The 25,373-nt window shown below is 37.0% G+C and overlaps 1 protein-coding gene across 5 annotated transcripts in view; it reads left to right on the top strand.

The window, feature by feature from the left end:
* Positions 1-25,373, top strand: part of LOC112043821 (LIM domain only protein 7) — a 204,459-nt gene that overhangs the window by 123,371 nt on the left and 55,715 nt on the right. For 4 of the 5 annotated variants that reach the window (XM_052888509.1, XM_052888508.1, XM_052888506.1 and 1 more), the window contains 2 exons: positions 15,345-15,545; positions 23,542-23,681. In XM_052888509.1, coding sequence (XP_052744469.1) covers positions 15,345-15,545; positions 23,542-23,681 — 341 coding nt within the window. Of the gene's footprint in view, positions 1-11,884; positions 12,179-15,344; positions 15,546-23,541; positions 23,682-25,373 lie in introns of those variants that run through there. The other variant, XM_052888510.1, reaches the window with a different exon arrangement.

Raw genomic sequence — 25,373 nt, 5'->3', positions numbered from 1 at the left:
GCTGGTAATCCTCTCGCACCTACTTCTACGGCGTACAGACTAACTAGATGCCAGAATAAGTTATGAAAGTAAGTCCCGAAGTCTGTTTCCTGTTTCTTACAATCGGGCATCAAGAGTGAATAGGCATGTTCAAGAAAGCGCGTTCAACCTTAGGCCAATCTACACCTACTATCAGATGTCCTATTCACTAATTAGGTCCTTATTAACAACCTAATAAAATAAACATCAAATCTAACGAGAAATGTCATCTACCCGCTGTAATGATCATATCCACGAAAGATATCAGAAGGCACCGGATGACATTTGTTACTTTTTTTTTTCTTTATTCTTTCCCGTATGGAAAAGGCAAAGGTATTATACCGTACAGCCATGTCTTAAGGCCATTTGTTACATAGAATCTCAATTTCGTATATGTCAACTAACATACGTCAAAGTAAGTGAATTAGCCTGCTGATGAGATAGTGGTCAAGTACGAACCTATTTTATGAAAAAAATAATGATTGGCAATGAAATCACAGGCTTTTAAGGCTTGACACCTTTTCAGACTGCGTACTTAATAAAGCGCATTTCCTGTTTACTTTAAGTTAATGTTATTTTTGCGTACAACAGACAGACAAATGATAATTGTAAAGTTCAACAAACTTCTAACAGTCGTTTTCCTTGACCTGTTAAACCAATTCGAACAGTTTTGCGTCCACGACCAAAAACTGTTTGTACAAATGTCAAGTATACTTATTCATACTTTGACTCAGTTATCCTATAAATGTGTTCTAACAAATTTTAATTCGTACGTTTTACGTATAAATTAGCACTTCCTTAACTAGAGGACACCACGACTTGATTAACAAGATGTTTCCACGATTTTTCAAAAATATCTCTTGAATCTGAAGATATTCTGCTTGTTCTACAAAAATAATGGTTGTTGAAAGATAACCATTCTTTCATATTCCTACTCGCACAAACAAAAATAAAATTCATCAGGCATCATTCATCATCATTAGCAACCCATTTTCGGCTCACTGTTGAGCAAGAGTCTCCTCTCAGAATGAGAGGAGCTAGAACAATAGTCCACCACGCTGGCTGACTTCACACACGTAGAGGATTAGAATTCTCAGGTATTCAGGTTTCCTCAAAATGTTATTCCTTCAACGTTTGAGACATGTGATATTTATTTTCTTAAAAATCTAGCTGCATGCCCCGGACCGGATTCGAACCTACGCCCTCCGAATCGAAGGCAGTGGTCGTATCCACTGGGCTATCAAGGATCCTATATCATATGTGTATGTGTTACATTTTGGCCGTACTTAGATACCGATTGACAAAAACCTACCGGAAGCACATTATTTTACAAGTATGATTTCGACATAGGATCTTGCATGGTGGATCATATTGCTTTTCGAATTAGACTATTACTATAAAAAATGCTATAAGATTAATATTAGTAGCTATGTAAAACCAAACAATAACTGTTATCACAGCTACATTGTTGACATAACACAATAACAAGGAATGCTGCACAGATAACGATAAAATTACATGTTATCTTTTAATCGGGGTGACTTTGCTTTGCGGAAAGTTTATTGTACTCAGTGTACAAATTCTAAACTTTAATTTTAAGTTTTTAACTAATTATTATCACCACTAATTATATGATATTTTGAAAGTGCTTGTAAACGAAGCCTAATTGAAATAAAATAATTTTGACTTGGACTTTTAAATTCAAAATTTATTTTAAAGTCCAGTCTGTTAGTAGGTATTCTACAACTGGTTCGGAAAGGAGATTCTTTCGAGAAGAGATATTTTTTTTACAATTATTCATTACTATAAAGTTATTCATTACAGTTATACATTATTGTATTATTATTGTTGTAATAATTATTGTAATTGCTATTTTAGTTAAGTTAGTCACTATTGCTATTTCTGTACCTATGTCATTCGTTTTTTTGTTTATTTTTACTGCGGTGTTCCGTTTCTTTTTCATTTTTATGTACCTTCATAATTAGTGTAAATGGATAAATCCGATTAAATAAGATTGGTTATAAAACAATGATTAGATTATTACAAAACTAGAGTCTAATTCAATTTGGGTCAAAAAGATAAGATTTTTATTTGACCGAAATTGATAATCTGGCGTTATGTGTAGTCTATGGATTATTTAAAGGAATATTTTACGTCAGACAGAAAATTACATTTTTCGATCAGACTATATAAAGATACTCGTATATTTTGTCAGAAGATAGAAAGGTATAGGTTGTAAGGTATACGAAGCTGGTAGAAACTGTCATGCAAATTGAACAATGCAATGTGACAAATATGTCAGAAACATACACACAGACGAATACAGAACCCCTCATTTTTGGAAGTCGGTTAACAATATACCACTTTCTCCGCTACCGCTAGACAGTTTGTCAGACTTTATATCACCAGTTGTAAATTATTTATCAATCCAGATTACAGATTAGCGAATACTATAGAAACGTCAATGGTATATCAGATTTCGTTGAATCGAGTATGGGGAATAATAAATCATTATGACGAATGAGTACTAATGCGATGACAATGATCGAGAGAAAAAAAATGTGTTTACAGACATGCCAACTCAAACTCCAATTCAGGTTGGGGCTTACTTTTTGCGCATCGGTAGGCCTAACTGCAAATTTTTTAATGTTTTATTCATCGTATGTTGCTTGTTAATGATGATGAATTCCATTAGATTAAGCGATTGAATCCTAAGTTGTTGTGACGCCCAACATCAGAGAATAGGATTTCCGTAATTAATTTAATTAGTGTTGAATATGGAACATCTTATTTTGAAGGCCTATTTAAATTAATACGCAACTAATGTACGCTTCTTCAGAGATCGTCTTTAAAAGTGTAACTAATACCTATTGATAATCAATATATTACCTAATAGCTAATAAATAATTATATTGATTATCAAATTAAAATTTTCAAGTCTAAACCGCTAACCGTTAAAGATAAATCAAGTTATTTACTGTCACCAGTAGACATATCTCGTGACCAAAAGACATATTGACGACAAATGGAGACTGAATCGAAAATATTGCTGTCTCTTTCGATAAGATAAAAATAAAAGAAAAAGCTATACTTTCGATTATCGTCGACATTAGTCGACAACATACATATCATTGCGTGGCCTAAAGAAATAAACAAGCCTGCTAAATAAATATCAACGTTTTAAGAATAGAAAATGTGGTTTTTTACTTATAAAATTTGACTCATATCGCTCGTTAACGCATAACGCCGCAACTACTGAACCGATTTGGCTGAAATTTGGATTGGAAATAGAATTCACTCTGGATTAACACATTACTCTTTGTCCCGAAAAAATGTATGGTTTCCCGAGATTTGCAATAAACTGATGATTTTGATGGTATGAATGTCTGTTACTCTTTCACGCCGCGACTAACGAACCGAATCATCTGAAATTTGAAGAAGATATAGATTATAGTCTAGATTAACACATGCTACTTTTTATAACAGAAAAATCCATGGTTCACGAGCGAATAGTAAAAAATTAAATACCACGCGGACGAAGTCGCTAGTTAACAGATTAATAAACTTGTAAAAGAAATTGGGCTGACTAGTTGGCACGTCTAAAGACGCTTGTACAGAAAGAGTGAAGTGTCGCGTGCTCAAACGGGTCATGCAGTCACTTTCACCGCACAAGGTCGCTCCATTGTGCATTGTCTAGTCTATGGGAGATATGCTAGCCGTGATTTACTTGGAACTGGCGCGGAATGTGATTGTTGCACTATCTACTCTAGATATCTATTGAAGAATAGAACTTATTAAACTACTGGACTGAGTCGATTACTTTTGACTGTCTTGTTGGTGTAGTAACTAATTCGAGTGATCCTTAATTTAACAAAAAAAAACTATTTTCGTCACCCAGATCCGACAAAATACTCTACATACGTTTCACTCCGAAACCGGAACATCCTCAGGAGATGTTGACTCTACAACGTGCAATTGCACGTTTATCTATTCATGATGAACTTCCGCAAAGTAACGCCTGCTTCTATCCACTAATTTCAGTTGCAACTCGGGAGATTAATGGTGTTATGACCACAAAACACAAATCATTTAAGCTACGTTTGAGAGAGTTGTGACTGTATTATTGGACGTGTCCAAATCAGTCCAAGTCCTAATTTGGCTGGTGGAATGCTTCGGCCGTGGCTAATTACCACCCTACCGACAAAGACGTACCGCCAAGCGATTTAGCGTTCCGGTAACCGAAGGGAGTGTGGATTATCTCCTACTCCTAACAAGTTAGCCCGCTACCATCTTAGATTGCATCATCACTTACCATCAGGTGAGATTGTAGTCAAGGGCTAACGCGTAGAGAATAAAAAAAAATGTTTATCAAGGAATATCAAAGTTGAGTTGAATTATTATCAATCAATTTTAAGCAGCGTGGTGGGTTTAAACTCTAGGACTCGAACCTAGGACCTCGTGATCCACAGCCAAATAGGCTTAGCACTGAACAAACAAGGCAGTATTTAATCTATCGCTTATTATTATCTTAAAGTATCAGATTGAATAATTTTCCATGCGATGTAATTGATCCCTTCAGCTAAACCTCTTTGACCTATCATCGATCGTTGAACGTGACGTCATAAATCCGTACAAATGCTCTAATAGGGGGTAATAGGATATTGTCGGGGGGTTACATGTCTGTGTCCGGTCGTGAGGTGCGATGACGTTTTGTTTTATTGACAAAAACGTGACTTCCGAGTTGTGGGTACAGGCACAGTAGGTACAGGTTTCAACTTTCACTAAACAAGAGTATTGCCACTTTGTAGCAATTTTTAAATTCATAATTATATTTTGAATACAAGTAAATCTTACGTTGCTGGTGTTCATTATGTACAATGGGGATGGAGGTTTGAATATATTATATATTTTTATGATAAATTCGGGTAAATAGGGTTAATGTTAACTAATTTGATTACTAGTTGGAGGGGAATGGGAATATTGGATATATTATATATAAAAAAGACAAATATTCTTAAATTTATACATAAAAAGCAAAGGTTGTCTGGATATTTGCAAAATAAATGAAATTATAAAATTTTATCGTAATTAGATGAAAATTTATACAGTTTTAGCTTCCTTACATTAAATGAGACATTTTTTAATATATGAACTATAAACGCACGTATAAACGCACAAATAACAGAGATATTAGTTAGTAATTTTTTTTGAACGCACATACAAATCTAACGATCATTACATTGCCTACGACGTCATTAGTTCGTGCCATTTTGTATGGGGCGTTTTTCAAGGATCCGCGGCAGCGCCGCAAATCTGACACTTTAAATCCCTGTAGCTCTGAAAGTAATGATTGCAGATACCCTGTTCTTTTTACAAAATTGCTTTACTATTAGCATTCTCTTAATTTATATACAATTTAAAAATCTGTCATCATCTCTTTTGCTCTTCTCCGCAAAAACTGATGAATTTAAGCAGTGATATCACTAATACGACGAATAATCTCTGACAGATAATTTTCAGGAGATTTTGTCTCTAAAATAGTAAACTACTCGTAAACTGGAAGATTTCTTTTAGTATTAACGAGTATGTAAAAAGTGAAGGCATTAACATAGCAAACAACATTACGATATGAATCAGTATGTATGTATTGTTTCCCACGCCTCATTTCCGCGGGAATCGTGGATTTTTCAGGAATAAAAGTAGCCTATGCGTTGCTAAATAACATCCTCTATCTTCCAGTGAAAGTCGCATTAAAATCGGTCTAGCCGTTCCAAAGATTAGCCCGGACAAACAGAAAGACAGAAAAACCAAAAATTGAAAAACACGATTATTTATATAAATCACGGACTGACCCTTAAATTTTTCTTAAATATATTGATGATTATGCTTTTTTATAGATAGCTTAAGATAGGAAAATGTACTAAAATATACCAAATAAAAGCCATTAAATAATGATAGTAAAACCTTTACTACTAAGATTGATGTGTGCGTGAGCCTGAGCTGTAACAGCGCCTGGCGTACCACGGGTCATCGACCCCACCGTATCGGTCACCCAGCCTCCATTGTTGGTTCCGTGATAACACGTCTTATACGTTTCCGTTTCTTACGGTGAGACGCGATAATGCATTGGTAAGGAATGCACCAGTATTTTACTACTTTTTATTGGAGTCGCAACTTCCTTTTTACCTAAAATATGTAATTGTGCAAAAAACAAAATATTACACGGGAATTTTATGCGTAAAAAATATTATTATAAAAACAAAAAACCCGACTGCTTAATGAACTGTAAAGAGAAAAACAAGTAGGTATCACATTATCTGTATAAAGTTCTGACTACGACGAACTCAATGACACCTCATATTATGTCAAAATCCGTCCAGCCGTTTGGGCTGTATGTCGTGCCAAAGAAATTGACATACAAACATACACACGCTCGAAAAACATCACCCTCCTTCTGACGCAGTCGGGCATTCAATTCTTGTATAAAAACACAAGTAAGTAAGACTCATAATATTTGTTTAATTGGCTTTAGGGCTCGAGTTTTAGCCTTTTTGAGCCTAGTAAGGCTCATTAGAAAATCATGGTTAAAGATTCATGAAGCACCCAATTTTTGAAATATCTATTCATCAATATCAACCGATGGACGAAAACGTCTCTTTAAGGACTTCCACGTTCTTGAGCCACTAGTATCCAATGGCTTCCTGTAACCCGATTGGTAGTATCATCAGTCCACCTCGTGGAGGGTCGCCCAAGACTGCGCTATTCAGCGCATCAGCAGCATCTTGAGCCCCCAACGTCTCTTTTCTTCAAAAATTACATCAATATATAATTTATATCATGTACTTAAGAGGAATTTATCTTATTTTGAATAACCTCATATTATAGTAGCTTCCATGGGTGATTAAGAGGTTTAATGAGTTATTTAATTAATTTATTAATTATCGATAAAAATGCAGCTTTGGAACCGGCGTGGTGTTACATTCACAAAATAATTACATACTTGGCGAGTTATGAGAATACAACCAGTTTGTGACTTTTTGAGAATGCTTGTACCTTACTAGTGTGCGTGAGTGGAGCATCATTAGGTACTTTTTAATTAATTTTTTGGTGTCTTCTATGTATTGTGTGTGTGTGTGTCAAATAATCACATTTTCTTTCTTTCTTCGTGGTATGTGAAACAAAGTGAGTTTTTGGTTTTGATGTTTAGACTCTGTGGTGTCTATTAATTAATATTTAACTCATTTTCAATTTGACTGTTCTGTACACCTGCCCCTAAGGTCAAGTACGTACTTTAATAAGTAGTTTGACCTTCATTTTCATATAAACGATATTTTTATAGTAATAGTTGACGGATAGCAAGTGATCTGCCTCGCATGTCCAGTGGTTTCTAATGACGAGGTCTTATGTGAGAGTCCTGTGGAGCTAACATGCGACAAAGTGGAGAGAAATAGCCAAAATTGGCGGCGGAGTTGACGCAGTCCCATCTCATTCGTCCCAACGTAATGAAAGAACGCTATTTTAAGTTGCACCGCCGTTGGTTGAAATTTGTCTATTTCTTTTTACGAGATTATCATGTTAGCGCCATTGAGATAATGAGCTTTTCTTTCTTCCAAGAAATTTCTTTACACCATTTTTTAATTGTGTGACACAATGGGGATGATGACTAGGTTTGTATATACCTACTGATACATTCGGGTAAATAAGGTCAATTCTAAGGTATTCAGGTTTCCTCACGATGTATTTTTAAAGCACGTGATATTTAATTCGTTAAAATTCACACAACTGAAAAGTTGGAGGTGCATGCCCAGAACCGGATTCGAACCTACAGCCTCCTGAACTGTGTCCTCCTGGAAATATAAATTTATTAAATAGCCACGTAACACAGCTGGAAAACGTCTAACATTGGAATTCATAGACGTTGTGGGGGCGCCCCCAGAGATCGTTCACCCACTGAGTGTCAAATTATCAAACAAATAAAGGTTAAATTCGACACTCAGCGGCTAAATGATCCCCTGGGGGTGCTCCTACGACGTCTATGAATTCCACTGTAAGTCTTGTCACAGATTATTCATAGCGATGATTTAATTGTTTACTTGTCTGTACAAACAGATATGATATGGCTCAGGCTTTAGATTACGTTTAGCAGAATCTAAACAGACACTTAATATACTCCTATAATTATTATGATTATTTTAAATTCTAGCATAATCTACAATATAAAATATAAAAAAATATAAAAAACAAATAAATAAAACAAATAAAACAAATGTATAAATATAAAAAACATACATACAGCCGAACGTAGAACCTCCTCCTTTTTGGAAGTCGGTTAAAAATAGGGTAGGTAGGCCACATTGGGCCAGCGTGATGGACTAAAGCCTGACCCCTCTCATTCTGAGAGGAGAATCATGCTCTACAGTGAGCCGAATATGGATGATAATGATAATGATGATATGTCCACTAACATTGTCAAATCAGTGAATTGGCCTGCAGAATAACACCCATAAGTTAGTAACATAAAAAATATCCATCTGTTTTGTATGCATCGCCTTATCTATTAGGTTACATGCTAGGAACACCCGTAACAAGGGAATTGAGCGATTTTTAAAATAAAGTCACGTATGCAGAGAAAGCGTTGGTATCGTAACGACGGGCGGTAAACGGTAAAATGCGTTCAGTGTACCGCTAAACGTCTCCCTGACAACTCCTTACTCAATAGAATTAGTAGTTTTTGTTCAATCGATAGTCTTCTCCAAGTGAGCAAGCTAGAAGAACAAGGTTAGTAATCGTGTTTTTACCTTTGATATCGGTTTCCCTACCTAAAAAGTTTAATTAAAATACGTAATGACAGACAAGCAAGACTATTCTTACTTAACTGGAATTCATTATTCGCATAGTAATATCGACTTGAAAACGTCCTTTTTTTGAAGTTGGTTAATAAAATATCTTTTGACGCAGTTCCTTAACTTCTGAATTGAGATGGTTCATTACTGAGGCTAATGCGGGCTACAGAACTTCAGTTTTAACTGTACTGTTTTATCTATAATGAAATTACAATCAAAATCATTAGAAAAACTATACAGTTCTCAGTTTTGCCTTTAATCGTACAGTTAAAACTGCAGATCTGTAGCCCGCAGTGCTAAATTTTGACGTTAATTAAGGTAATTTTAATGTTCACGTATTTCTACAGAATGCCAATAATTATAAATCAAAATCTCACTTGCATATCACACTCCAACTGTCACAAATCGCAAGTTTCAAGACTAATTAATCAGCATCTCATCTCCCTTTCTAATTACACGTCTAAACACAAGTCTCACGATTTCGCCGTGCGCTATAATGGCATTACGTTACGAATGTCATGATATGTCAGGTGTACGCAACTTTGGGCACTATCATTAATGTCATGATATATTGGGTGTGCGTAACTTTGGGCACTATCATTAGACAATTGCTGTGTTATGAACATAATAATTAATAGAATGACATTTTAATACATACTAATGTCACAAACAATTACTATAATGACAGTCCGTTTAAGTTACGAATCTAATAGTTGCTATGGATGAAACACGAATTTTAAAATTAAATGTTGTGAACATTTTAAATTCTAGGTTCATCAGCTGATTTATTGGTCTGTTGTATCTACTGATGGAGAAAGACTTTCGTAGGAATTTCCAACACATCAACTTTTCTTGCTGCGACACGTTTTATGTCGTTACTGCCCTTTATGGTGCGGGGTCGCCATTTCAACACCTTGACCTCAAAGGCAATCGGTTCTTTGAACTATGTACCCCACTTCAGCTTTGCGACTCGCTGAGCTATGTCGGCTTTTGATTCTTATACAAATCTGAATCTCATTATTTTTAATTCGTTGACGTGACCAAGCAATCAATGATATAGCTCCATGGTCCAGTGACTTTGAGCTTTATTTTGAGACTAAAGGTCTAGGTAACTATGATCTTAACACTAACAAGTTTAAATTTTGAGAATTCGGTACTCATGAATTTAGCTATAGTAACGACTTTTATGTCAGAAATTCTTTCCATTTCCTTCCCAATTTGGATTATCGGATCTTTATCATATACAGCTAAGAACCATCTCGATCTTGTCACCTTTCAAACTACGATAATTAATTCCCCTTACCGTACCATAATCGGTCCGTGATATCCGAAGCTATGCCAAATTATAACGCTCCTATATTTATGTCAGAGACTACATCGAGCATCGTTGGTGAATCCATACAACAAAAACATTTAACTTTTTAAAGCCCAATATAAGGGTCTCCCTCCTTATAGAAGAGAGAATATGCTATATAAGCTTAGACGCACCAGGCTATTCAAGTACAGATTGGTGGGCGAAAAAAATAATTCAAAAAAAAAAACATTTCCGCACATCCGGAAATGGTTGCAAGGCACACATGGAACCTGTCGCCTCACATTCACATATTCAATAACCACGGAGCGGAAAATAAATTGACATGTTACACGACAGTGTTGCTTTATTACTGTAATGGCGGCCGCGCACGCGACTTGTTATGGGAAAGCGAAAGTTGGCCGTGTTAATATTGTGGGTTCTGTACCATATGCACAATGGTTATAAATTTTTAATAAGTAAACAATATAACTCGATTGAGATCTCGCCAAAATTTGTCCAATACGAATCAATCAGGCTTATGATGACCACCAATGGACGTACATTTAATTTAATTAGGCATACTATCTTTTTAATATATTAAATTTTATATAATACATTTTAGTATTTAAAAACAGTGTTTGGCAAAGTTTTAGAAGCTCTTTTAAAATATCAGGTACTGTAATTTTTAGCTCTTTCAACTTAAAAGATAACCGACCCCTGTCTTAAACGGATTTTGATGAAATTAGATTTAATATTAGAAAACAACACAGGCTAAATTTTGTTCCGAAAAACTAGTTTCCGTGAAATGATAAACATATTAAATTCACGCGGACGCAGTCGTGGTCATCAGCTATTATACTAATAAAATATTAAATTATAAGTAAATAAAACTGAACCATCAAAAATCAATTAGACAAAACAGAACGCTGTTAATCACTTTCAATAGTTCATAACCGCTCTCCGATAGTCACCGTGCATTTAGTTAAACTTTTAACAGTTATTAATAATACTTACCGTATTAATTAACTGCGGTTTTACTTTCCCTTGCTGGAAAAGCGCGAAAGGCAGTCGGTTCTGTTCAAGTCGAGAACTCGCGCGTGTTACTTGCATATAACAACATACGAGTGTGCTAAAGAGGTTTTATATTTTTTTTAAACGTCGTTATTCGGTGTTCTTTTTTCAAATTAGCTCCCATTCAATTTGATAATTTTGGCGTGTAACTTGTATAGAACATATCATACGTGTTTTAGAAGTATAGTCAAAAAAAGAGATTATAGTTTTGTTATTTTTTTTTAAAACGCTGTTCGATGTTCTTATTTCAAATTAGCCTTAATCCAATTTGCGCGTGTAATTTGGAGAACATAGTGTTATAGGACTGTTTTGTTTACTTTTTTTAAACAACTGTGTTCTGTTAGTCTTTAAAGAGATTTGGGGGAAAAAATGTGATTTTAAAGACTAACTAGAAAAAAAATCTAGTTAATCTTTAAAATCACATTTTATTTTTCTATTGAAGTATTTTGTTAGTCGTTAAAGAGCTTTTGGGAAGCTTTTTTTTCTCTACAAGACTAACATTTGATTGATTGATCTTTATTAGTTGTGTATATCTTTTTGATGTCTTCAGCATTTAAATTATCAAACTAAAAGAGATCATTTTAATATTAAGGTATCATTTAAAAAAAAAAAAAATTCCAAACTAATCATTTCACATTTAAATCACAATATTTCGTTGTCTCCTAAAAATAAACAAAAATGTCAAACAGCCAATAAGGAAAACATTTTCGACAATTTTCAAATTCCAGTTACGAAACTGGGTTACTACTCCGTCGGTCTAAGGTTCGATTTGATCGCGTTCGCAAATAGCGCCGGTGACAACAGTGCCGTGAACTAAGTCTGTGGATCTAAATTTACACGAACAGAAATTTAGAACGCCAACGGATTGCGGGTTAAATTTAACTGACTGCTGCCAGTTTGAACTTTGTGTGTTTTTTTTTCTACGCAAGGAGGTGTGTACGTACGGAAATAAGTAAGTTGTGTGAGATAATCGTATTTATAAACATTTGGTTATGTTATAAACGGTGGTTTATTAAGCAGATCAAGCTGTTTGATGTTTGATTTTTTGACAAGGTTGACGACCTCTGGCAATAGGGAGTTCCTGGATTGACAGCACGGGCCAGGGCCTCTAGCCATGTGGCAGGTCGGTTCTTTCACTAAAAACACTAAAGTTAACGTTAGCGTTTGTAGAAGGAGAATCGACGTGCCATATGGCTAGGCCCAGTATAGAATTTAATATTTTCTGATTAAATTCTTAGCTCTGCTCTAATGGTAAGCTTCGGCTGTTGCTAATAACCGGCCTACGGGTAAAGACGTATCGCCAAGCGATTTAGATGACGCGTAGAGACCGTTTGTACGGGTAGAATAAAGTTGACGTTTCAATAGCCCAGCGGACTGGTATCGAACCTGGGTCTTTCGCATTTGTGCCCTTAACCGTGGAGCTATAAAGATATAAGCAAAGAATGTCGGCCATTCTCCACAGGTGAGTTGTTTAAACATTGTGCAACCAGTTAGGTATATTACGTGTCGGCAGATGAGTGACGCGCCCGAGAATATTAAACGTTATGGCGGTCACACACGGACCGGTCACACTGATTGTATACCGGACAAATGGTAGTTTGCAGGCATTAGTAGTCTCAACCACAGAATTTGTGTGTGGTTATATTTGCTTAACACATAGACACAGTATGCTGTATAAGAATGCAAAATGCCATTTTCTGTTTTGAATTTTCAGTGCGATGTCAACGCCTTTCGCTTCATATACTCGCACGTTATTCGGTTTATATTTTGCTTCAGTGTGTGTATGTGTTCACATAAAAAATGAAAATAAATTGAATAGGTGATATACATCTGATAAGCTATTTATTTATACTTATTAAAAATACAGCACTTTACTTGTAGTTATTAGTTTTCAATGTTTTCCTGCTGCAAAAACCGTAAAACATATGTCGCGTGTCTGTTGCCATACTATTAAAATAGTCGTAAAAATTAAATGTAGGTTCAAAAATTTAGAGTAGATAGTAAAAATACTATTACATCTCTTATAGTACGTACATGGTGTTCCGAATCAGGTCGGTTTTCAACCTGAACGTGTGTGGCAGATTTTATGGTCTCGAAGTGTAATTACAATCATTGGCAATTATTATACCTACTTATTATAATGATGCACATTTTTATATGATATCACGGACGTGCTTATGATAGGTATTTCTCGTCATCTCTGTTATTAGACAGTTCTAGAGAAATTACGTAACGTGTTGAATTAAAAAAATATTAAAAACTCGTGACTTGGACGTTTGTTACGCGGAAATAATGTTCGAGACAACAGTTTTCTTGATTTGAGTGGATTGTTGCTTAAGTACATTACAAGTACCTACTTAATTTGTAGAAAGACATAATATGCTTAAAAATTAAGAAGGAAAGGTAATATAAATGTCTGTTCAGTAAGATACCTCTGATTTAAACTGTATACCAAATTTTGTAATTATCAGTTATGTAGTAGTAAATAATTATTACCTAATAAAATAAATTAAAAAACAAAGCTCAAGGGTCAGCTAACCAATTTCATATTGGATTAATTTATGCCATAGATGACTCCAATCTAAAATTAGACAGCCATAGATTATATAACAGGGCCATAACAAATTATAATTAAATAAAATTTTATGCAAGATTTAAAAAAAATCAACCTGTACATTAAAAAGTGAAAGCAAACTTTGTAATTTCTATATAAACAAAATTAAGTTACGTTATCATTAAAGAATGGCAACCGAATTTTGAAAAACAAATAAGAACTTTACATAAAAATTCATATTCCATAGATCGGATTACGCTATTTTCTTATTGAAAAACTGATTCAATCTACGGGTGTGGCTAATTCATTATTGCACGTAACTTTACACTTCGGTAATGCTTCGGTAGCATGAAGCATTCACTTTTCATTTTATACCTGTAATTTTATTATGACTTTTTATTACAGGAAGGTGTGAGTTTCCCTTCTTTATAGGTTTTTTGGTTGGCAAGTCATGCGTTTGATTTAAACATTACAAACGTTTATACAAAACTATGTATTTTCCAGTTTGTATCGAGATATTCCTTATCACTATTAGATGCTGTAACTTTGTCTTTGTGGAAGCTTAATCTACCTATGAAAACCTCTTGAAAATCAGTTAAGTAGTTCCTGAGATTAGCCTGACCGCTACACAATACACACAATTCTTCGGGAACCGAAAGGAGTGTGGATTTTCATCCTCCTCCTAACAAGTTAGCCCGCTTTCATCTTAAATTGCATCATCACTTACCATCAGGCGAGATTGTAGCCAAGGGCTAAAAAAGCTAAAAGTTGTATTCTAATTCTAAAGAATTGTAAGTTTAACGTCCCTGCAAAAAACCGGAAGGTGACCTTAGTAAAACGGACTTTCAAAGCTTCTTTGGTGGATTTTGGTAGCATTGCTATCCATATGTAGACCGTAGTATTAGGAACTCCTTTGAAGAAGCCTATTTCTATCCATCGGCTGAAAATGACAACGATGCTACTAAGTTTGGTGATAATTGCGTGGCCTAAATAGTTGTGAGCTTTCGCAGTCAAGAGCAGAAAAAAATCATTGTTCTAACATCTTCAATATTATTAACGTATTTTTGTCATCATCATCATATCTGCCGATGGATGTCCACTGCAGTATCCCGATAATCACGATCGTAAGCTGTTTGCATCCAGCGAATCCTTGCAACTTAATGTCGTCAGTCCATCTGGTTCAACCAGCACCTTAGGACCGCAACGTCCATCGGATAATCGAACTATTCTTTTTTTTTTATTCTTTACAAGTTAGCCCTTGACTACAATCTCACCTGACGGTAAGTGATGATGCAATCTAAGATGGAAGCGGGCTAACTTGTTAGGAGAAAGATGAAAATCGTCTTTGTCGGTAGGGTAACTAGTCACGGCTGTCACTAGTCACCAACCAGACCTGGACCAATTAAGAAAAACTCAATCGCCCCAGCCGGGGATCGAACCCAGGACCTCCGTCTTGTCGCGCCACGCGCCACGGAGGTCGGCAGACAATAGATGCCCCATTTAATGCCACTTAAGCTTATTATTTGTAATTCAATAATAACACAGTTTCTCTGTTTATCCACAGACAACAGACAGTGCGGACTTCCTCGCCACCCGACCCCACACGGCGGCGGTCCTCCCGGGGAAGCCGGCAGCCAACCCGCTGCAGTTCGTGAAGGTGGGCCCGGCGGACCTGGGCCACCGCGCGCGCGAACAGCTGCGACGCGCCGAGCTCGCCAAGAAGACTGAGCCTGCGAGGATAGAGCGCCAGGAGGACTGGCAGTCGGTGAGTGATCCATTTATGACTACCTCCTTGCTCGGCCCCACACGGCGGTGGTTCACCGGGGGACACCGCCAGTGAACCCGCTGCAGTAGAGTCGGTGTCCCTCTAGTTGATTGTCATCATCTAATGAAGATATGTAAACTGGAGCCGGTTCCCTCATTAAAAGGACTGTCATCAAAAGTTACCTACCCAAGTTTTATAGTGGTGTTTCGAATGCCTATATCGAACAATCCATTATCTTATAGGATCGTTCATATCTGATGATGAATTGGTGGACAATGTCGTTTGATCTCCCTCGTTTTAACGACAGTCCACCTAGTGAGGCAACCAGAACTTACATAGCTGAGCGCTAAAAGATCGGTTTTCCTGATTTGTTGAACTATGTTTGTATCTCTGATTCGATCACTCAGAGATCCTCCGAATGTATAACTCAGTAAGCTTTAGACTACTAACTGGACAACTTCGTTCGTAACTCTCCCGAAGAACCGCGCGGGCCGGGGGCGTGTAGTGATGAATGAAAAACCCACGACTGATACACCTCACTTCCCCGCACGCACGATTTGGCTGGTGGGAGGCTTCGGCCGTGGCTAGTTACTCTACCGGCAAAAGACGTACCGCCAAGCGATTTATCGTTCCGGTACGTGTAGAAACTGAGTTGTGTGAATTTTCATCCTCCTCCTAACAAGTTAGCCCGCTTCCATCTTAGACTGCATCGTCACTTACCACCGGGTGAGATTGTAGTCAAGGGCTAACTTGTAAAGAATAAAAAAAATAATAAAAAAACGATTTCACACCCGCGTAGTCTTTCTCCCCGTCGCCGAACGAATTTTGCGACAGGATTAAATGAAGGGGGTCTAAGGGCAGAGAAGTCACGGGCGTCTGCCTGTAGTATTTAAAAAAAATAACTCTCAACGCCAACACTTAGACCGTTTAACAGTGGCGTGCACTTCATACATGCAAAAATGCACTGCATACCCAAAAGACTCAATACAAACTTATGTTGGACCACAAAATACATAGTTCGACAAGGAATTTTCCAATTTTTACTTATAGTGCATACCCTTGTTAAAAACCTTATACACGCCACTGCCGCTTGGCTATGCGCGTTGTGGCTTACTGGCAACGCATTGCATTGCAAATCAGAGCGTAAAAAATTGCCGGCGTCAGCTTTAACAAAAACACAAGATTAACTCACTCGTCGCATAATGCCTCGCTTGTATAACTGCGTTACAGCGGATAAAGGCGCTTAATTTAATTACCTGCGCACAATTTGAGCTTTGTAGTGCTTTTCACTTTTTATTTCGATGTATTAAGGTTGCGCGCTCACTGGCTTAACGACGAGTAAGGCTTGATTAATTGCAAATTAAATCCTACGCTCGTTCAATGTTTTTGTGGTCGTGAATTTATTACCTGGTTACCGCGTTAAGGGAAGGTTGTTACGCGATTTATTTGTCGTAATAAACTGCTAGATGTTGTATAAATGCATTTGTTAATTAATTAAGTTACAGTCAGGTACAAATGTGTTCAGGGTGATCTTGGGGCTCCCACGGTACTGTAGTGCATCAGCAATGTTTGCGTACGGAAGGACTGACAGCTTCTCTACAGTCATACGGAAACGAACGGCAACGCTGATGAGCAGGTTGAGGGGGAGTACTAACACCTTCCTGAGGGTGATTAGCGAAAAGTATGACTGTCCCATACTGAGGCACTGGATACACACACATACCTGTGTGCCCGGTGTGTCAGTATGTAGGGGCAGATATCTTAAGTAAGTATTATACCTAAATATGTAGTGTTATTATTTCTCTTTTTTTATTTTTATTTTTTTGGTCTGTATTTACTTTACTAACATATAATTTAAGCTATTGTCTTTTTTTTTTTTTTTGTACACTAACAACTATGGGTCAAGGCCTGAAATAAACATATTTTTTTTTTTTTTATTTTTTATTTTTTTTATTTTAAATGGTACAAATAATATTCCTTTTTTACTTATATTCTAAAACTCCTAATGGAAAAGCCCATTTAATGGAAGTAATTTGAAATGGATAACTTTAGTTGGAATAGGTTTTTTGTTTACATTTAACAACCTGTGTTGAACTATTGTTGAAATCTTTAGCTAGATCTAAATGTATGAAACACTTGTTGCTACTCAACATTGCTAACTTTTATACAACCAGTGTTCATGAAATTTATTGCCAACGAGTTTTCTATCACAATTCAAAAGAGGTTATACAAAAAGTCAGTAACATTAATCTGAACATGTCTATATTTGTCTATAATAACCACAGATGTAATACGAGTAGGTAGTACGCGTAACTCGAGCCTATGGTAGTTCACCCTTACGAGTAACAATCGTGGCGGAAACACGTCACATTCCGCCGGCGATGGCGTCTCCCACTTCCGGCGGCACATCCACACGTCTGCGTACAGGGTGTTGCAAATCTGATCAAATAATACAAATACCTTAATCTACTTGAAACTGCTAAGTTTCTTACATTCTAAGGATTACTTACTAAGGATGATAAATACAAACATAAACTTGTTTTTTCAAAAGTGTGAAATCCTACTCGAAATCAGTGGCGTGCATTTCATACATGCATAGAGGTCAAGCTTACCCTGAGGATTCATTATTAACCTATATTGGACGAGGAATTTTCACTCATTAATTTTGTACAATTTGGACTACAGAGCCCACCCTAGTTGAAAACCTTGTGTATGCCACGGTTTGAAATACAACGACCGATTGCGTCGTTGCTCCAGTGTTTAATCTTGTAAAATTTTTTAACAAAAATTCTTGCATCGGGAAGTTTGTGGTGTTACACCCCCGTGCCTTGTAGAGCACGGTAAGCCGTCAGTTTCGGTTTTTACCACACATGATAGTAATTGTTACAAGGTCAAAAAACCTTACCCCGCCAAACTGCGTTGGAGCAGCATGGCGGGTCTTAGCTCAATATCCCATTTCCTTGAAGGTAGACTGGCCCAGTGTATGTAGTTTCTTACTTAGCATAGTTTGAATCACCCTGTATACTGTATAGGTATACAGCATACTATAGCCCTTCATTCACATCGTTGGAATGGCCGACGAATCATTGGCCTTGGGTTTGCTCGTTAAGATTTTTTGACTTTTAATTGGAAATATCCACCTTTGGTTTAACGACCGACTTCCAAAATAAGTTTATCAATTCGAAGAGCTTTTTTTGATGATTAATCTCCATGTTTCTGAGAATCTCGTATGTTCTTTGTAATTGATAAAATAAAGAAATATTTAAGTTTACTACTAAATTAATAATTTCCAACATTTAAAGAAAGTCTGAACATCACATATACGAGTAGTTTTACTGTATCAAAAATGCCATATTTGCTTTTTGTACCTGTTACCTACCTATGCAAACATTTACGACATACTTCTATACTAATATTATAAAGCTGAAGAGTTTGTTTGTTTGATTGAACGCGCTAATCTCAGGAACTACGGTGCGATGCGATTTTAAATATTCTTTCAGTGTTAGATAGCCCATTTATCGAGGAAGGCTATACGCTATATTTTATCCATGTATTGCTACGGGAACGGGAACCACGCGGGTGAAACCGTGCGGCATCTACTAGTAGGTTGATAAAATCAAAGTTTTAACAGAATGAATGGATTGATTTATTAATTTTGAAATATTGTGCAGTTTTACTGTAGTTTAGGTGTTAAACGTAAGAAACGAACCAAAGTACGCACTTCTCATTTTTTGTATTTGTAGAAGCCTCAATAGCTCAACGGTAAAAAGTCTGATTCAACACCGAAAGGTCGTGAGTTCGATCACCATCCGTTGGACTTACCAATCTTTATAATCGTAAAGATATTTACCAATCTTTTTTTCGAAAAAATAATCAAAAACTTTATTTATTTTAAACACAATAATCGAGTAGTTAAAGCCGGTTCTAATACGTTAATATTCTTTACAAAAATATATTCTACAACATTGTTCATGTATGAGCAAAATAGACGTCGGGCAGTCGAAAAATTGTTATATAACGTAACCTACATACTCATCATAAAATGGAATAAAAAATCACTCATTAACCTATATGGTTACGGTCCGTGGAAGCCTTGTACCGCAGCTTGTACCGTACAGCGCGCACATAAAATATTCTACAAATCTACATACAAGTACTTTAGTATTTAACATTTCTACCCAATACCTTGTATCTTCAAATTAAGAGAATAGGAAACTTCTTAGTATTAAACATTTTTATCTAAAACCTACAACGTGGGTGTCTTCAAATCAAAAGTAAATACGCATTAGGTTGTTGTAGGCTCCATCTCCTCATCTATTTCATTCTTTCATTCATCTCATCATAAAGTCAATTAGGCGTAATTATAACCTATTGCTGACTGGCCAATTGAAAACATGTAATAGGTTGACCCTCCTTGCTATTCCTGTGACATAATTTTGAGTACAAATCATTTCAAATTTTGCTCACAGAACGTTTTGCGGAATTCGTTGTGTAGGAAATCCAAGTATGACCTAATTCATCACTTAACATTAGATGGTCCAATGCAGCTTTCTTGAAAATACTACAAAAAAATAACTTTCTAAGAACAAACATTAATATCATCTTGCATTGTAATACCTACCCAAGATGCAAACGTGGGCTTCTAGCCATGTGGCATAACGATTCTCTTTCTACAATTGCAAACACTTATACACAAAAAATATGGGAATGACATTTTTTATCAGGTAACGTGAATAAGTTATCGATTTGATCTGTCTTCACATTTTTTTTAAGAATATTTGCCATGTCTTTTAAATATGACCAATTTTCCCATTCACCTCTAACTAGCCGGGCATTAGGAGTGGGTACGACAATAGACCAACAGGGCGGGGATCGAACCACCACTCCTCGGTGACGAATCCGACCGCTCTTACCGTTGAGCTATTGAGGCTCTGTTATCGTTAGCGTTTGTAGAAAGAGAATCGACATGCAGTCAACAAAATGATCGCTTGACGTCAGCCTAACTAATTAAGGACAGCATTCATACATCTCAAAGATTGATTGCAATGTTTTTAAAACTTACGTACGTAGTTAGCCACAAAGTGAAATGCTAATAGGTTTTCTCTGCTCATTAGAAACCTACCGTTTATGAAGAAAAAACACATTTTTCACAGATAGAAATCTCTATGTTATTTTTGAAAGAGGCCAGTGGAACGTCCTAGTCGTGTTCAATTGCCTTAAGGTTTAATGAACATATCGATTTGGTTCGCAAGTCGCAACTAGCGGTATATGTGGCTTTGTCTGTCATTCATTATCGTTATCATCAACGTAATTAATTTCTCCCGTTAATGCTTCATAATGATAAAGACAAAACAAAAGCCATTATAGTATTTGACGGCCTCCGTGGCCCAGTGGTTTGCGGTGGATTTACAAAACGAAGGTCCTGGGTTCGATCCCCGGCTGGGCCGATTAAGATTTTGTAATTGGTCCAGATCTGGCTCGCGGGAGGCTTCGACCGTGGCTAGTTACCACCCTACCGGCAAAAACGTACCGCCAAGCGATTTAGCGTTCCGGTAGGTACGATGCCGTGTAGAAACCGAAATGAGTGTGGATTTTCATTCTCCTCCTAACAAGTCGTAACAAGCCCGCTTTTATCTTAGAATGCATCATCACTTACCATCAGGTGAGATTGTCTAACTTGAAATGATTAAAAAAAAATACGTAAAACTTAGTGTACAATAGATCCACTGAGTCTAGATGGACTAACTTCTCACTAAAGACGCATTTCAAGACGAATTTAGGATAAAGTACGAATTCAAAGATATCGAAACAACACTATTTGGACCTTCTACTATTTCTGTACCACCCACCCTGTAAACGTTTCTATTGTTAAAGGTTTTGACCATGAAATTGGGATCCAACGCGAATAGCCATAACCGAAAGGCAACCAAAAAAATATGAAGAACAAATTAACTGTTAAAGTAAACAACTCTAACAAAAATACTTGAACAATTACCGTCCACAGATTTCCTTTCGGCCGGGGTCAGTGACCCGTGATAAAAACTCACTTAAATCTCAATGAAATTCACCGAACCGTAGTAGATATTATTTCGCAGCCTTTTTGTCCGTTCTACACGTCTATTATCTCGATTGGTCGTTAAAATGCCACTGTGCTGCAATGCGCGTATTGTGCAATCTACAATTCCACTAAACGTACGTGGTTTTTTTGCTTTCTATAGAATTCCTATCTTGAATTCTAAACAACAAACTACTGAATCTGTTTTCATCTGTACACTGTAAAAAAATACGTCTATTGAATTAATTATTACTGATTTAAGAAAGGAAGAACTAAGGGCTTGTACTAGTTAAAAAATTACGTTGTGCTGAAAGCAACATGATGTCGAGTGACTTAAATGTCGCCTAAGCGCAAACTCATTATAAAGAGGTAACAGAGGTATAAAGTTTCTTGAGTTTGTTTGAACTGATTTTGAAAATTGTTCAGCCATTAGAAAGCCACGTTTATTTGTTTAGCCCATGAACTACGCGGGTGAAACTATAGGGTGTCTGTTAGTCTTGAAGAAAAGCTTGTATTAAACTTGATCCAACGATGCTTGGGTCATTTAACGCGTGTCTAAAACAGGTACATTTAAAATTGCTCGCAAAAAGTATTCATACACCGTTATTATAGTTTACTACAAAATTACAAAGCAGCAACTAAAAGTAGTGAAATTATAAAGAGAACCACATACTGACATGCGACGTTCGAGTCCCAATATTAGCTGCAGTTAAAACATTCCTGCAATAAGGAAACTGAACCATTCAGCGGCGCGGTTAGATAATGGCACAGTTTAGCGTCTGCCGGTGCTTGTTCCTTGTACGGAAATTAGCAGTTTTGTAGGGCTATAATAGCTGCTAACTCCGGCCATGTTTTTTTATGATGTATTATCGTTTGGCTGCAAAGTCTTTTTTTTCTGATTGTGTAATTGCCGTAGGCTCCTTATGGGACCTCAGCGGCGTCACCGGGGGTTTTGGGCGAGCGCAGAAGCATCGCCTGATGGGACCCGAAGGCAGAAGCAGACTAGATGGGCAGAACGACTCTCTAAGGGCGTCTCCTCTAAGTTCTGTTCGGGTCCCGGACTGATACACTCAGACCAAAACGGCCTGAGTGTATCAGTCCGGGCGCCCTCGAGATCGTGAGTTATACGTCAGATATCGGGAACAGTTCGCCAGCGAAGACGCTGTGTAGCTTGTGTTTGTGTTGCCTAGGAAGCATTGTCGGTTGTTATGTCATCATCAGGATCGTAAAGGATGTTGTACTCGTAGTATAAACTTCCTCGGCTGGACGTGGATTCCAACTTTTAGTGCCTGAACCCCCAATTTCAAGTCTCACAGATGTCTAAGAGATGTTCCTTCCCTATTCTTTCTTATTGCCCTTGAGCTCAACTCTGGCAGATATTTTGCGCTCAGCTGAATCCGATGGTAATGCTGCTGCTATTAAAGAACCAATAGTAAATATACAATCAGAAATAAAGTATGCGGAAAGTGAACGTACATAGAACAATTCTTCGAGGAACCGGAGTAGGAGAGGAAAAACGCAGTGTTAGTCAACTCTCTACTAGGTGGAGGACATCAAACGGATTTCTGGAAGGCAGATGTAGGCGACATGGACATGGACATAGGATGTTCTTGCAAAACCAATGTGGACATCCATCGAATGATGATAATGATAAAATTTAACTCAATTTCCATTTAGTATTGTGCTTAGTATTGCCATTTTTCACAGGGCATCTGACGTAATCTTAAATCAAGCCTTCGGTTTCAAAAATACCGATAAAGAGTTGTGGCTGTCGCATTCGTTGATCACCTCAAATTCAGCGCCGTGTATGATAATTTGCAACGCAAGCCAAATTCTTTTTCTTCGGCTAAGGATCAGCTTGTACTATTTGTAACGCTGAAATATGAATAAACTCCTTTATTGTCTCCTTCTTTAAATGGTTTGTGTTTTGTTCTGTCGTAGAACTTGGACAACTGGAAGTCGTCGCGTCGGAAGCGTGTCGAGCATATCATCGAGCGCTGCGTGGAGGTGCGCAAATTCGAGAACGAGTCGCACGCGCCGCGCGCCAAGGCGAAGACATTTAACGAAATGCTAGAAGAACGGTGAGTCTCGTCATGTTTCTATTAGGGCTCCCGCACGCGAGCCACCGGCCACAACCACAAAACGCCGCTACCGGCATATTTCCTGTAGTTTTCAAACATTTTATATGGACTCGCCGGACACGTTTGACGCCGGTAGCCGCCACACCTTACAATCGTCGCTGCTCGCTTCTTGTGGCCCGCACCAGCCATTAAACGCCGCCACACGCCACTCGCGCGGTTATGATACTGCATGTATGGGTTAAAAAGTAGCAGCCACCGGCCACAAGTGGCTGTCGCGCGCTTCAGCTACTTTTGTGGCCCCTTCTTGCTTCTTGTGGCGGCGTTTGTGGGTGTCGCGTGTGGCCCGTGTGCGGCGACACTTACATAGATTAATAATTCAATCGGCTTTATATAAAACGAATCTTTAATGACATGTTGGAAGGGCGGTCAGTCTCATGATGTTTTTAATAGAATAAAATGTTTTTAAAATAATTCAATCTACTTCATATCAAAACACGAACAGTGCCATTGGTAGTATGTACCATAAAACACATAAGTGTGTAAAACAATGAGTATTTTTAACACTAATTTTGTAGATAGGACGTAGTTACGCACTAAATAAATAATTAAAGTATATATTATTCTGCAATTTGCATATATACATATAATATGCTTTACAACGAAAATTATGTAACCTCGTTAACAAATACAAACATAATCAAACATTTCAACACATACATGACTTGCTAAATGAGTTTCAAACTAATTTGGTTAACTCGGTTCCTGAAATTATTAGTCACGCGAATTGTTTTATGTTATTCAATTACATTTATGTGTAAACTGTAAATTGATTTTTGTTTTATAATTTACATAATTAACCTTGATATTCTACATTCATGGAATAAACTCTTAAGTTTCCCTCCACAAGAATTTAAAACCAACTTCAACTGTCTTCAACATCAAATGCCGATTATAATAGAGATTGCGTTGCTCAATTAACCATCCGATTGGAATAGAAATAGAGCATCGTTATAAACAGATCAATTTCACCAATAAATTGCGCTTGCATCAATATAGTTTCCTAACTAATGCAGATCGTCCTTAATTACATAGGAACATTATTAGAGAATTGGCTCGCAATGAATAATATGCCTCTAGTAAATCAATCATTTATGCAAGCCCTATGATTACGTAGGCATCGCGTTCATGGGAGTTCACATTAACGACACGACCATAACTTGCTATATCATTAAAATAAGATACACATTAGCTAATACTGTATTGATACGAGGATTTCTTTCACTAAAACTTATTTTATTTTGCTTCTTACGCCTCTGATTGCCCGTCCTTCACTTTAGCTAATACGTTGGTCAGTATGTTTGCTATCATGTGAGGTGTTTCGGAACAACCACAATATTCGCGTGTGACAAGCGAACATCATAGCAGCGCAAGCAATGCTAGGAATACGGTCACCCAGTACACTATGACCGTCAACTGTCCCCGGATTCTGTAAAGTTACAGCGCGACATCTTTGGTTGCCATGGAATCTTCCTGGTTAGTTACATTTTTGTTGCGTCCCATAGAAATAAAGTTTATATTATAATATAACTTGTTAAAGGTGAATATTACATCGAGGAGCATAAAATAGCGGAATCACACCTCTGATGATAAAGATGGCAAGCTAATTGTGTCTGTTAGATACAGACACATTTG

The sequence above is a fragment of the Bicyclus anynana genome, chromosome 22 (genome assembly GCF_947172395.1).
Source record: "Bicyclus anynana chromosome 22, ilBicAnyn1.1, whole genome shotgun sequence".
Classification (NCBI taxonomy): Eukaryota; Metazoa; Arthropoda; class Insecta; order Lepidoptera; family Nymphalidae; genus Bicyclus; species Bicyclus anynana.
This window is presented reverse-complemented; position numbering and strand designations above follow the sequence as displayed.